Source organism: Mobula hypostoma, chromosome 3 (assembly GCF_963921235.1).
Source record: "Mobula hypostoma chromosome 3, sMobHyp1.1, whole genome shotgun sequence".
Classification (NCBI taxonomy): domain Eukaryota; kingdom Metazoa; phylum Chordata; class Chondrichthyes; order Myliobatiformes; family Myliobatidae; genus Mobula; species Mobula hypostoma.
Genome location: NC_086099.1, coordinates 170,549,322 through 170,566,190, shown reverse-complemented (window position 1 = coordinate 170,566,190; position 16,869 = coordinate 170,549,322). Strand labels below are relative to the sequence as shown.

The window sequence follows — 16,869 nt, the reverse complement described above, 5'->3', positions numbered from 1 at the left end:
CATGTCTGAAACTAAATTCAAATGCAAAATAGATAAATATATCATAAACAGGCAGGGAATGATGCCTGAACAATAAAGACAATGAATACCTGCTGTTGTTTCAAATGCAGATGGGCAAAGGACCAAAGAGGAATCTCTTTAGACATGGAAAGAATTATGTTCACTGCCCTGTTAAGGATGGACTGTAAAATAAAATTATAAATCGATAATAGTATGTCAACTGGAATTTATTACAAGAGGATACATGAGGGATGAATTTTAATTTGATATTTGCATTAGTCTGTGAAAAAAGCTATAGTATACATAATTTAATGAGATATAAGCATGTTTCCAGCCTTGCTCATAGAAAAATACATTCTGATGATGTATTTTATTTAAACGAATAGTAAATGTGAAAAAGACATACAGTATTAACCACTCAAAGTTACGTCCATAATAGTACTTAGAACATTGACATTGCACAATTATAATGCAAATCTGACTAATCCCATCCTCCCGCACATGATCCATGTCCCTCTATTCCTTGTTTGTTCATTTGTCTATCTAAATTCTTCTTAAGGATTATAATATCTGCTACTGCCATAAGACAATAAGACAAAGGAACAGAATTAGACCATTGAATCTGCTCTGCCATTCAATCACGGCTGGTTTATTATCCTTCTTAACGCCATTCTCCTACTGTCTCCTGTAATATTTGATACCCTTACTAATCAAGTATCAACCCCTGCTTTAAATATACCAAATGACTCGGCCCCCACAGCTGTCTGTGGTAATGAATTTCATAGATTCACCACCCACTGGCTAAAGGTTTTCCTCATCTCTGTTCTAAAGGGGTATCCTTCCATTCTGAGACTGTGCCCTCTGGTTCAAGACTATTTCACTGCTGACAACATCCTCTCCATGTCCAATCTATCCAGATGTTCAATATTTGGTAATTTCAATGAGATCCTCCCTCATTCTTCTGAACTCCAGTGAGTACAGACCCAGAGCCATCCAATGCTCCTCAAACATTAACCCTTTCATTCTCAGAAATCTCCTTTGGACCCTCACCAATACCAGCACATCCTTCTTTAAATATTGAGCCCAATACTGCTCACAATACTCCAAATGTGGTCTGATAAACACCTTATAAAGACTCAGCATTGTATCTTTGCTCTTATAGTCTAGTCCTTTCAAAATGAATGTCAATATTGCATTCTTTTCATTACTACCCACTTAAACTGCAAGTTAACCTTTATGGAATACAGCGCTCAGATTCCCAAGTCATTTGTACATTTTCTGAATTTCTTTCCTATTTAGAAAATAGTTTGGAACTTTATTCCTTCTATCAAAGTGCACGACCATATACCAACTATACCGCAAACTTGGCCACAAAGCCGTCAATTCCATCATCCAGATCGTTAACATATGGGCTCCACAGTATGATGCTATTACCGCTCGGGGCATTGGAGTTCAGTGTTCAATTCTGGCACTCGCTGTAAGGAGTTCATATGTTCTCCACATGACCGCGTGGGTTCCCTCTAGGTGCACCAGTTTCGCCTACAGTCCTGGTTAATAGGTTAACTGGTCATTGTAAATTGTCCTGTGATTATGCTACTGTTAAATAGGTGGATTGCTGGCCAGCACAGCTTATTGGGCCGGAAGGTTTAGTCTGTGCTATTTCTCTAAGTAAATAAATAATAAATAAACATGTACCACTACACAATACCACTAGACATCAGCAGCCAATCATAAAAGGCTTCCCTTATTCTCACTCTTTGCCTCCTGTCAGTCAGCCGATCATCTATCCATGCTCATGACTTTCCTACAATACCACGAGCTCTAGCCTTGTTTAGCAACCTCACCTGCGGCACCTTGTCAAAGACCTTTTGAAAATTCAAGTAAACAACATCCACTAACACTCCTTTGCACTTCCTGCCTATCTGCCTGTCACAACAGATATGTCAGGCAAGATTTTCCCTTAAGGAAACCATGCTGACTTTGGCCTATTTAAAGTGCCTCCATGTACCCCAAAACCCCAGTCATAACAATGGAGTCTAACATTTTTTCAAACACTTAAGTCATGCTAACTAACCTACAATTTCCCATATTTTGCCTTCCTCCCATCTTAAAGAGTAGAATGACATTTTCAGTTTTCCAGTTCTCCAGAGCCATGTTGGAATCTATTGATTCTTGAAAGATCACTACTAAAGCTTTCACAATCTCTTCTGTTGCCTCTTTCAGAACTCTGTCATGTAGTTAACCTGGCCCAGGTGACTTATTTACCTTCAGACCTTTCAGCTTCCCAAGCACCTTCTTCTTATCAATAGCAACTGCACCCTCTGCTGTTCCCTGACTCTGTCCCAAATTCCTGGCATATTGTAGGTGTCTTCCATAGTGAAGACTGATGCGTAATAGTAATTCAGTTCACCAGCCATTTCTCTGTTCCCCATTACTACCCCTTCAGCATCATTTTCCAGCAGTCTAATGTCCCCATTTGCCTCTCTTTTACTTTTTTTACAGGTATATATCTGAAAAACTTTTGATATCCTTTTTTTATATTATTGACTAGCTTACCTTGATTTTTCAGGTAAAGCTAAAGCTTTATTTGTCACATGTACATCGAAAATTCATAACATGTGGTGAAATGCATCATTGTGTCAATGACTGACACAGTCGGAATATGCGCTAGGCCAGCCTGCAAGTGTTGCCATGCTTCTGGTGCCAACATAGTGTGCTCCATCATGGGTACCCGCCTTCATAGTATTCAAGGAGTGGTGTCTCAGAAGGTGGCATCCATTATTAAGGACTCCCATCACCCAGGACATGGCCTCTTCTTATTGTTACCATCAGGAGGTATAAAGCCAGAGGGCAAAAATTCAGTGATTCAGAAACAGCTTCTTCCCCTCTGCCATCCGATTTCTAAATGGACATTGAACCCATGAAAACTACCTCACTTTTTTTTATTACGTCTGCTTTTGGACTACTATTTTTAATTTAACTATTTAATATACATACATACACTTACTGTAATTCATTTATTTTTTTCTCTACATATGATCATGTACTGCTGCCACTAAGTTAACAGATTTCATGACATATGCCAGTGATATTAAACTTGATTCTAACGCTCACAACTTACTAACCATTACTGATCCGTATGTCTTTGGAATGTGGGTGGAAACCGGTCACATGGTCACAGGGAGAACGCACTGTACGTTCTCCTTACTGACAGTGGCAGGAATTGAACGCTGGTCAGCGGCACTGTATAATGTAGCTCTAACCACTACACTACTATGTCGCCCAGCTACCATGCATTCAGTTGGTTTTTAAAAGCTTCCTAATCCCATAACTTCCCAATAAGTTCTGCTACATTGTGTGCCCTCTCCTCCATTTCTAATGATAGCATATTACAGGCCTCTACCACTCCCCATGTAAAACACTACCCTCTTAAATCTTTTTTAATTTTCTTCTTCCATTCACTTTAAGTATACGTATGCTCGCTAGTATTTGACAGTTACACACTGGGAAAAAGACTCTGACTATCTATTTAATGGGACCACCAATTTCGCATTGTTTGTCAATGATATGGATAATGGAACTGATGGCTTTGTGGCAAAGTTTGCAGATGATACGAAGATAGGTGGACGGGGAGGTGGTGCTGAGGAAGCAATGTGATTGCAACAGGACTTAGAAAAATTGGAAGATTAGGCAAAAAAAGTGGCAGATGGAATACAGTGTTGGGAAATGTATGATAATGGATTTTGGTAAAAGGAACAATAGTGCAGATGGTTATCTAAATGGGGAGAAGGTTCAAACATCAGAGGTGCAGAGGGACTTAGGAGTCCTTGTGCAAGACTCTCAGAAGGTTAATTTACACATTGAGTCTGTGGTAAAGAAGACAGATGCAATGTTGGCATTTATTTCAAGGGGAATAGAATATAAAAGCAAAGAGATAATGCTGAGCCTTTATAAGACACTTGTTAGACTACACTTACAGTATTGTCAACAGTTTTAGGCAGCATATCTCGGAAAGGATGTGTTGTCATTGGAGAGAGTACAAAGGTGGTTCACAAGGATGATTCCAGGAATGAAAGGGTTAACATACGAAGAGTATTTGGCAGCTTTGTGCCTGTACTCACCGTAATTTAGAAGAATGCGGGGGATCACATTGAAACCTACCGAATGTTGAAAGGACTAGATAAGGTAGACGTGGAGAGGATGTTTCCTGTGGTGGGGGTATCCAGAACTAGAGAGCACTGCCTTAAAATTGAAGGATGATCCTTTAGAACAAAGGTAAAGAGGAATTTTTTTTAGCCAAAGAGTAGTAAATCTGTGGAATGCCCTGCCACAGATTGTGATGGAGGACCAGTCTGTAGGTATATTTAAGGCAGAAGTTCATCGTTTCTTGATTGGTCAGGGCATCAAAGGATATGGCGAGAAGGCAGGTGCATAGAGTTGAGTTGGATTCGAGATCAGCCATGGTGTAATGTCAGATTGGATGGGCTGAATGGCCTAATTCTGTTCCTATGTCTTGTGGTCTTATCTACACATCTCATAGTTTGCTATTGTTCTATCAAGTCACCCCACAGCCTCCAGTGCTCCAGAGAAAACAATCCAAATGTTTCCTACTTCTCCTTGTAGATAATACTGCACTTTATAGCCCATGCAACATACTGGTGAACATCTTCAGCAGCCTCTCCAAAGCTTTTGCATCCTCCCTCTGACCAGAACTGCATACAATGCTCTGGCTACCAGAGCAGGTTAAAGGCTAGAAATCCTGCAGCATGTAACTCACCTCCTGACTCATCAAATCCTGTCCACCAACTTTCAGGCTCAGGTCAGGCATGTAATGGAATAATTGCCACTCGCCTGGATGAGTGCCACTCCATCAACACTCAAAGAAGCTTGAGTGCCCCTTCCACAAGCATCTAATCCCTCCACCACTCACAAACAGTTGCAACAGTGTGTACTGTCAACAAGCTGCATGACAATAACGCACCAAAGTTGCTAAGGCAGCACCTTCCAGACCCACGACCACTACTAGCTCGAAGGACGAGAACAGCAGATACGTGAGAACACCACCACTTGTAAGTCCCCCTCCAAGTCACTCACCATCCTGACTTGAAAGAAACATATCCTTCATTGTTGTTAGGTCAAAATCATGGAATTCCCTCCCCAGCAGTACTACGGGTGTACCTACGCCTCAGGGACTGCAGCAGTTCAAGAAGGCATCTCATCACCACCTTCTCAAGGGCAATGGGGATGGGCAATAAATGCTGGCTTAGCTGGTGACGCCCACATCCCATAAATGAATAAATAAAAAAAACAATATTCCAAAGGTGGCCTACCTAAACTTTTATATAGATACAACACAACTTCCAAACATTTAAACTCAGTGCCACAACCCATGAAGACAAATCTGCAATACACCTCTTTACCACCCTATCCACTGGTGTTGCCACTTTCAGGGAGTTATGGGCATTGACCGCAAGATCCCTCAACACTTCAGTGTTCTAGATAAATAGGAGCAAAGGATATTAAAAAAAATAGAAACATTGATAGGTCCATTGGTCCCTATCCCTGGTCAAGCATTTATTAAAATCTTTCAGCAGAGCCTCATCAAAACTGTTCCAATTTTATATTTTTCATGGGCCTTAAAATGACTCAAAAGGGAAATAAAAAGCAATTGCACTGGTTGGCATTTAATTTGGCTTAATATACATTAAGTTGAAAATGACTGTTAAACGATCTGTTAATGAATATCTATCAGTTAACAGTACTTTCATTTTTAACATGAATAGTTTTGTTCCAAGGGAAAAATGGATCAGCCATGATTGCATGGCAGAGCAGACTTGATGGGCCCGATGCCTAATTCGGCTCCTATGTCTTATGGTCTTATAATGATGGGCAGATGTGATTGGCTTATAAAATGGTCAATAGATTGTTGGATATTAGTTGAATCAATGGCATCAAATGAAATACAATCCTAACTAGTTATAGCAATTTCTGTTCTACTATAACAACAACCGTGGAAGTTATTAACTGAAGCTTGACTACAGGCCATGCCCATCACTGCTTATACACTTGTGTGCAGACATGTGTGAACTCCTGTGGGAGTGCTCTGGAATTATTCCAAGGTATAGAAGTTGAAGAAATGGTGAGTGACAATCACAGGTAATACACGATCCCTAAGTTCAGGTCCAGTAGGCAGCTAATACCTTCCACAATCTGACATGGTGCTCTGATTCTCCAGAGACACTGCTTTTCAGATATATCTAAGATGTTTATCCTCTCTGTCTGCAGCCCTGTGTATCATGTAGTGCCTCTTGTGAGCTGCATCAGTCCAATGTACTCATGGTCTTTGAGAACAATCCTGCTGGTATTGCTGAGGCACAAATTAATACTGAATGTGTTGTTTTTTTTCCCCCCAGTCATAAACAATGGCTGCAAGTAAGGCTGATTTGGCTGTAGACAACTGTAACTTGAACTTCACAATAATCACATTCAGAATTTAGTAGCTGAACTGCATGGCTCTTTCCGATGTTTATTAATGTACCTCTATTTTTTTAAATGACTAAGCACAATTTACATGGAGAAAGTAAATTAAAATTACTCAAGAAAGCAGCAGTGAAGTCTCTATTCCTGGACTAGCCTATCTCTTCAGTCCCATTCAATGTTATCAAACCATCAATGAAACTTGATGAATTACAGGAAAATTGAATTATTCATTTTAAACAACAGTTAATGTTACGCACAATAAGCAATATTGAAATTGACAACCCTCCTCTCCTAAGGTCATTTCGTCAAGGTAACCTGATTCACTCAAATTAAATACAGAGATCAGCTCATTGTTTCACCATCATCTAAACATGTTGGCTCCCACCCCTTCCAAAAATAAACATGCGCAAAAGTTAATATGTCCTTTCCTTTCATATTATTTTCATGAGTAAAATTATAAGAATTTATTCATATTATTGAATCCTAACATGCATTATTGACAATATTGACAATACATGTAAAATATATAAAGGTATTTTTATATTTTTCTGGATCTGGAACGCTGTTTCTATAGTTGATAGTGTATGTAAATTAAAAAAAGATAGAAAATTGCCAGCTGCTTATGTATCAGCTGATTTAAATGTAGTTAATATTATACCAAGCTTATGTCAAAAACTAAGCCAAATTAAATTTTACAAATATAAAGTGATGTTGAAACATTTATATATTACAAAGTAACATATTAATAACTTAGCATTTTACTACCTGAATATCCTCTAAGCTTGGTCGCATGACTACACATGGAATTGCCAGTATAATCTTAGATTTGAAGAATGGAGCTTTTGGTGTCTCAACAGCAGCATTAGGAAATGGTTTTGTTGCCTCATATTTAGAACTGCTGACATGTAAATGACGCTTGAGAGAATCCAATGATAACCTGGTACCTACAGACATATTTACAAAATATCATATTACAGATCAATAGATTAAGAATTACATAGAAGTTGATGTTTCCATGGTGTGCTTTAGGATTGCATTAGGAACAGAGAGAAATTACACTACCAGAAGAATCAGCCTAATGTCATTTTCCTGAAGGTGCTACCTCACAAACTGTTGCATCGACTTTATGAAACTGATCATGTTAATTTCATATTTTTGGCTCAAGCACTTGGTTGGTTTTAGTTATATCTACTGGCCAATTGAAACTAGTGCAAACATACAAATTTCGACATCCAAAATTTGGCTTCCTTTATGTCCATGGGACTGAAATTTGGAAACAACATTCAAAAAGCATACGTTATTATATCAAGTATTTTGTACATAGAATTAGTTGGGTGAAGTTTCTAAATCTTGCACAAAAATATTAAGTCTTATGTGCTTTGTATTGTCAGGTTTGTTCTTATTCTGTTTGCTATAAGAGTAATGGAAAATGTGTAGGTGCTATGAAGCTCTGGGGAGGAACTGCTAAATGAGGGAATATGTTTAAAATCAGAGGCCAGAGATTTGTGAAGAACATCAGGGCAGCTTCTTCACGCAAAGGGCAGTGCGTATTTCAAATGAGCTGCTAGAAGCAGTGGTTGAGGCGGGTACATTAGCAACTTTTTAAACCCATCCAGGTAAGTAGATGGATATGACCGGTTTAGAGCACCATGGACCAAATGGTAGTAGATGGGAGTAGGTCCCTGAGCAACACAATAGCCATGGACCAGTTGAGCCAAGGGCCATATCTATAACTCTATGACTATCCTTCCTACCATCCCACTGTGCCCATGTATGTAATTTAGAAGATTGAGGGGGGATCTTATTGAAACGTATAAAATCCTAAAGGGATTGGACAGGCTAGATGCAGGAAGATTGTTCCCGATGTTGGGGAAGTCCAGAACGAGGGGTCACAGTTTAAGGATAACGGGGAAACCTTTTAGGACTGAGATGAGGAAAAACTTCTTCACACAGAGAGTGGTGAATCTGTGGAATTCTCTGCCACAGGAAACAGTTGAGGCCAGTTCATTGGCTATCTTTAAGAGGGAGTTAGATATGGCCCTTGTGGCTAAAGGGATCGGGAGTATGGAGAGAGGGCAGGTACAGGGTTCTGAGTTGGATGATCAGCCATGATCATACTGAATGGCGGTGCAGGCTCGAAGGGCCGAATGGCCTACTGTTGCACCTATTTTCTATGTTTCTACGTCTCTATGTCGACTTTCCTTGATTGTTATTTATTTTGTGTTGGAGTCTTTCTCAACCTAGAAAATTTCATTCTTTCTGTGTGCCCACTTACTTTCAAGTTGCTCTGATCAATATGTCTCCTGTGTCTGAACTTGTCTGATGGAAGACAACATCCCATTTATGCAAATAAGCTATATATTATTGGTCAATCAGATGTCTTATACCATAAGACATAGGAGTAGAATTAGGCCATTTGGCCCATCACATCTACTCTGCCATTCAGTCATGGCTGATCCTTTTTTTGCCCTCCTCAGCCCATTCCTTGTCCTTTTCCCCATAACCTTTGATGCCGTGTCCAATCAAGAAACTATCAAGCTCTGCCTTAAATACACCCAACAACTTGGCCTCCACAGTTGCCTGGGGTAATAAATTCCACAAATTCACCAACCTCTGGCTAAAGAAATTTCTCCGCCTCTCTGTTTTAAATGGACGCCCCTCTATCCTGTTGCTGTGCCTTCTCGTCCTAGATCCCCCCCCCCCACTATGGGAAACATACTTTCCACATCTACTCTGTCTAAGCCTTTCAACATTTTAAAGATTTCAATGAGATCCCCCCTCATCCTTCTAAATTCCAGCCAGTACAAGACCCAGAGCTATCAACTGTTCCTCGTATGATAACCCTTTCATTCCTGAAATCATCTTTCTGAATGTTCCCCAATATCAGCACATATTTTCTTAGATGAGGATCCAGAACTATTCTCAATGCTCAAGATGAGGCCTCAGCAGTGCTTTATAAAGCCTCAGCATCACATTGCTTCACCTATAGCATTTATTTGCCAATGACTTAACAGTTTTACCATTATCTCAACAGGACTGCAAAACAAATACAGTGGTAAAAAAGCTGACAACAGCATTGCAAAATCAATTTTAAATTATTTTTCATACCACAAATTAAAACTTACATTTTACCAAGGCGTCGATATTCTTTTGGCAAAGTTGTCCCATTAGGTTATAGAAGCAGCAGGGCAAACATTCTTGACAACGAGTTTTTTGCTTTGCATCAGGATGCAAACATGCATAGGTATCCTGCACACAAGCCAAATTGTCAGTGCAGCAATGAAACTGAAAAAATCAAGTTCCTTACTTTCAACTTAATAAGTTTAATCTTCAAAATGTGATGATAAATGCATTACATATTAACAATAAGCATAAAATATTCACTGCATTAATCATTGCTTAATTCTCACTAAATTGACTTGAATCTACCAAAACTGCTCTCTATAAAAGTGACCAACATAAGAGTATTCATTTTTTCAGTGCGATAGAAAAGTAAAATTAAGATACTTATCTAAATATGATGTTCCAAGTTTACAGCTCCAAAATATTATGAGTTGAAGAATAATGCATACTTGGAAAGTTAAAAAAATAGTAGCAGTGTTGGAATAATTCAAAGGTAATTACCTCAAGATTGACTTGTTCTGTTGGCTTTAGTTTTCCTTTCAATGAGTCCATTAACTGATACATTGAATGTTCCACCTGCTGGCTTTGTCTACATGGAGAAAGTCATCCGAGTAAGAAATCCTGCATATCCATTCTATGTTCTTCTCAAAAAGGCAGTAGGTTGTTTTAAAGTTAACTCAACCATTTCAAGTTTTGTGTACAAAAGGTTAATAAACTTAGATTTGGATAGATAAATACCATTGTCATGTGTAAATCACAAAATTATTAGAGATCAGAAGACATATTCTCTTCAGAGCACAGTTCATTTTAGAGATCCAAATGACATAATCATTCCTGTAATGCTGTTTTGCCTCTATTGTTCATCGCACTATTGTTGAACAGTCACAGTACAATTAAGTGCTCGTCATACTATTTAGTGGTGCTTAAAGGTATTTAATGGGGCATTCTGCTAAAACTGAGAGACTTGATTATTTAGCTTCAGAACTGACTGCAGACTGCTCAGATATCTTCCAACATTAACAATAAGTCCATTTTCCAGCCTTTCACTGCTAAGATATTCATTCTTTCACTGCGTCAGAAGTGATACAGCTGGCAAAGGCAACATTGTCATAATGACTGGCTATGCAGAGTGGGTCAAGGATCTCAGCCCTAGGTCCAAGGACATGCTCACCCCACATTCTTCAAATATTGATCCTGACTGATAAATAACGTGCTTGCTAGCTCAGATTTTCTCAGGTTGATTTTACAGAAATAATAGAAATGCTGCAAGAAGATTTTTTTAAAGACTGGTAGAGGGTAAAGAGGGTAGTTGTGGAAATATTTTATTCTCACCCAGGGAATTACAAAAATCTGGAAATCACTGCTTAAGTAGATATTAAAACAAAAATATTATCACATTCAAATATATTTAAATGCATATTTGATCTTCAGAAATATGCATCAAGTGCTGGAAGTTAGTTAGGTGGGATGGGTATTTTTCGCCTGGCACAAACATGATAGCCTGAATTGCTTCCATCTATGTCATAAATTTCTCTTTTGATTCTAAGATCTTCAGACCTCTTCTTAGCTGAGCCAGTCTCTCTAAGATGTCAAGATAATCCTGGACTGAAAAATCCTTATTTAGAGGGATTGACTGCACAGGGTGTGTTTATTTTCCTTTACATGGTGGAAGCTGAAGATGGCCAGAAGAGAGATATGAGAGATACAGATGGGGTAGATTGTAAGATTTTTTTTCCCGTATCAAATGTATCTAAAACTATAAGTCATTGGCTTAAGGTAAGGAATAATATGTCTGAGTGTATCAGGGAAAGAATTATTTCACTTAGAGGGTGGTTGGAATTGGAATATATTGTGAACATAGTGGAGGCAGGTACTCTCATGACGTATCTCACAAAGAGATACTTTTCTTACTGACTGCCTAATCATCATTACCAATACAAGGCAGGCCTTTCCATATTACAACCATTAGCAGCAATATTTTTATCAATGATGAACTTATTACATATCCCCCACTTGCACTGATCATAATCTACATTATTTGAAACAGTGAGCATTCTTACAGCGGATGAAGTCACCTCCTATGGTGGTCTAAGCAGTTCATCTGATCATTACATAATACCTCCCTCCTCACCATGCATCTCACTGGTGCGGATTTTGTCCCTTTCAGAAAGCCTGCCCCTTTCCCTGCCCGTTCATTGCTTTTTGTGGTAGCATAGTGTTTGTTGCTGGTATCCAAATGGGAAGAGTACTTATAAATGATGATAGACATCTTAGATCCTTGCACAATAAATCATCTGGTACTTATTTCAAATTAGCACCTCTAAGAACAGGGCAGGACTTGTTTTGGTGTACATTTGTGGGTGCAAACAACCTTAATACAATCTCTATTAAGTTTTTTTGCTGTGCTTCTTATACTTTGGAAGAATGTGCTGGTTTTGAGCACAAAAGTTGAACCATCTAGTCCACATTCCTTGCAAAGGAGGATGGATTGCAAATTATCTTGCAATTCTAGGCATTGCTCAGCAGAACGACGTAGTTTAATTAAAACAAAAAGGTAATTACAGATTAATTTTCTGTTGGTATTGAATAGATAATGCTAGCAAAGTGATATAACTTTGGCCTGAACAGAATTTGTAAAGGAAAACTTACATTTGTCACAATTTCTAATATAGAAAGTTTATCATGCCTATACCAGGTCTTCAAAGAAGCTATCTGATAAATTCTGCCATTTTCATCTTTTCCCAAAATCTTGTTATCCTCTGCCAGAACCACCATCCTGCCATTTGCCCCACACCCACCTCAACCAAAAACTGGTTCAAATCCTCACCAAAGGTTACTACTGGGTTTGCCTCTACTAACCACCAGCCTGGCAGCTCAAAGTATAAAACATCTATTTTGTTTTTATTGTTGGAAAAATGTATGGAATTCAAAGAGTTGAGCTCACACAGCTCTTCACCGTGGCAGCAGCCCACATTATTAAATAAGCTACCAGCTCTTATCTGAGCTTAACAATTTAAGCAATAGCAATAAAGATTCGCATGAGTGAATTGTTAAAGGTAGACTGAGCCTTAATTACTTCCTAAAAACCTCTCTCCGCCTTAAGGATATCTTTATGTTTGCATTATTATTTCCTCAGATAATTATCAAATGTTTTGAAGCCATTAATATTTCAGTCATTCCCATTGGCAGATGGTTCAAGGAAGGGGACACAGGATACAATATAAAAACAAAAGAAACCTTTTGTTTTACTCTGAGACTGGTTACAGTCTGGAGTTCACTGCCTCCAGAGATGGTAGAAAAACTGTTTACAGTTGTCTATAAAAGGTAATTAACAAGGTACTTTAGAGAATAAATTGCAGGGGTAAGGTCAGGAAGAATGGACAGAATTGCTATATAAGGAAGTGAAATTGTCTCGATAAGCAATTTCATTCCAGTCTCTTTGTCAAAATGCCTGTATGATTCTGTATATTATTGTAAAATTCTATGCTTTCTAACACAAAAATATTATTTTCTATATCTGGTAGATATTACTGTAATCAGTACTAAGTTTCATCTGCTAGGCAGTTTTCTAAAGGGAAGCCTCAAACCAAATATTACAAAACTGACTGTGAAATCTGGGATACAATTCAGAAACCTACCTCTGTCCGCTAGAAAAAGTGGGATCTCCCAATGGCCACCCATTTTAATTTTACTTCCCATTCCCATTCTCGTTCTGACATGACAGTCCATGGCCTCCTTCCTCTACTACAGTAATGAGGCCACACTCAGGATGGAGGAGCAAAACTTTATATTCTGTGTGGGTAGTCTCCAATCTGATGGTATGAACATTGATTTTTCAAACTTCCAGTAATGTCCCCTCCCATCTCCTTTTCACCACTCCCACTTCCCATCATCTTATTTCCTTGCCTGCCCATCACCTCCCTCTGGTGCTCCTCTCCTTTCCCTATCTTCCATGGCTCTCTGTCCTCTCCTGTCAGATTCCCCCTTCTCCAGCCCTTTATCTCTCTCACCAATTGACTTTCCAGTTCTTTACTTCAACCCTCGCCTTCTCCCAGATTCATCTATCACCTACTGCCTTGTATTTCTTCCTCCCCTCTCCCCAATTTCTTACTCTGGCTTCTCATCTTTTTTCTCCGGTCCTGATGAAGGTTTCAGCCCAACATATTGACTATTTACTCTTTTTCATAGATGCTGTCTGGCCTGCTGAGTTCCTCCAGCACTGTGTCTGTGTTGCTTTGGTATGATTCAGAAATTTGGTTATTAACTATTTAACGTTTGATTTTGTAAATCTCATTAAAATGCATGGTGAAAATTAAAACAATTGTTTAGAAATGCAAACATTATGCATTTCTTTCCAAAATTCATTTATATATTACATTTGAGTTTAACTTAATTTTATCTTAATAAAAACATACATAGACAAAGTTTGTCCAGCTGAAGCAACAATATTTTCAGTCATCTGTAGAAAAGCAGGGACTTCTACCAAGTCATCTTCAGGAAGGTCGACCAGGGCAGTAAGAGACATTTCATACAGAACCCTCTCAATCCTGCACTCCAACATGTCAGATACTTGTTTCACCACCTGCCTCAGCTCCGTCAGTGGAAGGTACACATTATCTACAACTAAAGTTGAAAAGAGAATGCATTAGGCAATTTAATAAAACATTGCACATTATGTTTTATAACAATAGTTACAACTATATAATCTACAATGTCTGGTCCCCATACCATATTTTTTATCTTGAAATAGGAAATATTTCAGTGTTCTAAAATCATCTTATTTTCATGCAGACTTGCTGCTAATTAAAACTCACTGAGTGTCTGGACAAGAAAGTCATGCAGCTATAAGTGTCATAAAATCAAGATGGTACAGTAGGAAATATTCCATCATAGAACACATCACAGCATCTCTATGTTAGACATAAAATCCTGCTGTAAGATCCCAGCTGCTTTCCATAAAATCTCTCTGAACATCATAACCAATGCCCTTTCATCATAACAATACAATTAATTTCAACTCAGTTGCACTCCTGAGTGCTTTTTATATTAGTGAAAATTCTCATACATTTTTCAATGTTTAAGGAGGTCCAAGACAACATAGTTAATCCAGGGATGAGAGCTTCATCCACTTGGCTAATAAACGGCTTCATCAATGGTTGAATAGTAGATGGGATGCTGTTCACCACATTTTGATAGTCACGTAAAAGCTCCTGAATGCTGTAAGTAAGCAAAAAAAACTTATTACATATGAATCACATTAAAAGAACGAAGAGTAACAGTAAATGGCAATGCAATTTTTCACCAATTCTAGTAAACTCCCATAATAATTTCATAGAATGGCTGGAAACTGTAGACATGTTTTATTTTATCAAAGTAATTCTCCAGCAATCTGTTGTAAGACTGAAACAAATTTTTTCTCCATTTTTTTCTCTTTAAATGCACATCAATATTTGTGTATTTCTCCTTCTGATCCAATGGCACCCAATGCACATTTTGACAACATTTTTGCAGGGTTTTTTTTGTATTCAATGACTACATACTGTGCAGACCAGCCATACTGAAGCAGGCCTACAATGGAAAGCTGAAATCTACATTGTCTTATTAAAAGCCACCATATTTACCCGGAGTGTTGCCATGGAACAAGTAGCTTGCAGATAGATCATCAAAGTATTTTTATGTTCATGTCCATTCCCATTAACAGCCATAATTCTTCTACTTTTCTATCTCCACTTATACATCTGCTGCTCCTTTCCTACATAATCCTGCTTCCAGCTACCTGATCCCCAAACCCTTAATCCCACAACCAAACATGTACAATTCCAGCCCTCCTCTACCCCCCACATCCACCAACTCCACCATCTTTGGAATGCCATCAAATTGTACGTCCATTTCTGCCTGCTGCCGATGCCTCATCCCTAAATGTTGGTACTTTATTCTCTGAATATCCAACCTCAGATGCTCCATCTACCAATTTTCCCATACCATACCATCCCCACCTGCACCTGGGCCCAATACTCTCTACTTATTGCCCACCTCGTCTTTCTTCTCCATCCCAATCCCATTATGAACCGTCCTCCACTTAATTTCTTTCACTAATTCCAGAATGATGGAGCAGGTGGATGGAAGACCTTTGTACAATATTCCCAGTGTAAACTCGATTATATATCAGTGATAATGAATCTGATTATGATTCCATCATGCAGGATGCTTTGAGCCCATTGTATGACAGAATTTGCAGCCTAATGCAAATATTGAAAAATTAACCTTGAATTTAATGGAAATACTACCTTAAATAATGGTGCTTAATTTCTGCCTCTTTTAACCATAGGTTGAGAGCTCCTTGTGGCACTTCAAGCCCCATTTTATAAATGTACTTTGCTTCAGAAAGTAACTCAAGCAGGGCAGGGTCGAAGTTCACTAAGATTTCCTGCTGGGAAAATCAAGACAATGTCAAAAACAGAAATAGTTCAGTAAAATAAAAGAAATGGAATACATTATTAATTAATAATACATATAATTCATGTTAGTCATCCAATTATGAACTTTAATAGCCCATATATCTTTTAAGTTTTCAGTTTCATTGTTAGCTATTAGTTGGTTAGAGAAAGCTGATATTCCAAACTATTGCCTACTGCAGTGAGATTTTACCATTAGAAATATCATTCCCTTCTCTCATCTCCCCATTCAGTACATTGATGGGACATATCTCTCAGCAACTCTAGGTTTACTCTTCCACCTCCAACAAAATCATTTCTTTTCACAGCACACTCCATTAGAGATACCTCTCCTCTTCCAGGAACCCAAATAGCTCCTCCATGTGAAGCAGCAATTTATTTGCATTTCTTACAATCTAGTTCATTACATTCTGTGTTTACAATTTCTCCAAATTAGAGAAAGCAAACTAAACCCACAGTGTAGAGACAAACAGTCCAGCTACTGGTCACTTTAATTCTCCATCCCACTCCCATTCACATTCCCACTCTGACTTCTATTTCAGCTCCAATCAAGAGCAACACAAGCAGAAGAGAGTACCTCATCTTTGGTCTTGGCATGTTGCAGCCATCAGGACTCAATAATAAAATCAACAATTGTGGAAAACCAAATTTTCCTTTTCGTGTCAGTATTGTCCCTTCTGATGTAAGGTCACCCATCCCTAATATTAATTTAGTGTCACAAATCAATAAAATACACTTGAAGTCTAAACATGTATTTATTCAAAATTTCGGATAAATAATATTCTTGTAATTCAATGTGAGCTGCAAGATT

The 16,869-nt window shown here is 38.4% G+C and overlaps 1 protein-coding gene across 1 annotated transcript in view; it reads right to left on the bottom strand.

The window, feature by feature from the left end:
- The window catches only part of dnah5l (dynein, axonemal, heavy chain 5 like), a 296,635-nt gene that overhangs the window by 235,167 nt on the left and 44,599 nt on the right, over nt 1–16,869 (bottom strand). Inside the window, exons 19-25 of the mRNA XM_063042366.1 lie at nt 15,891–16,030; nt 14,669–14,820; nt 14,019–14,226; nt 10,105–10,192; nt 9,606–9,729; nt 7,246–7,424; nt 90–182 (exon numbers count right to left, since the gene is read on the bottom strand). Coding sequence (XP_062898436.1) covers nt 90–182; nt 7,246–7,424; nt 9,606–9,729; nt 10,105–10,192; nt 14,019–14,226; nt 14,669–14,820; nt 15,891–16,030 — 984 coding nt within the window. The remainder of the gene's footprint in view (nt 1–89; nt 183–7,245; nt 7,425–9,605; nt 9,730–10,104; nt 10,193–14,018; nt 14,227–14,668; nt 14,821–15,890; nt 16,031–16,869) is intronic.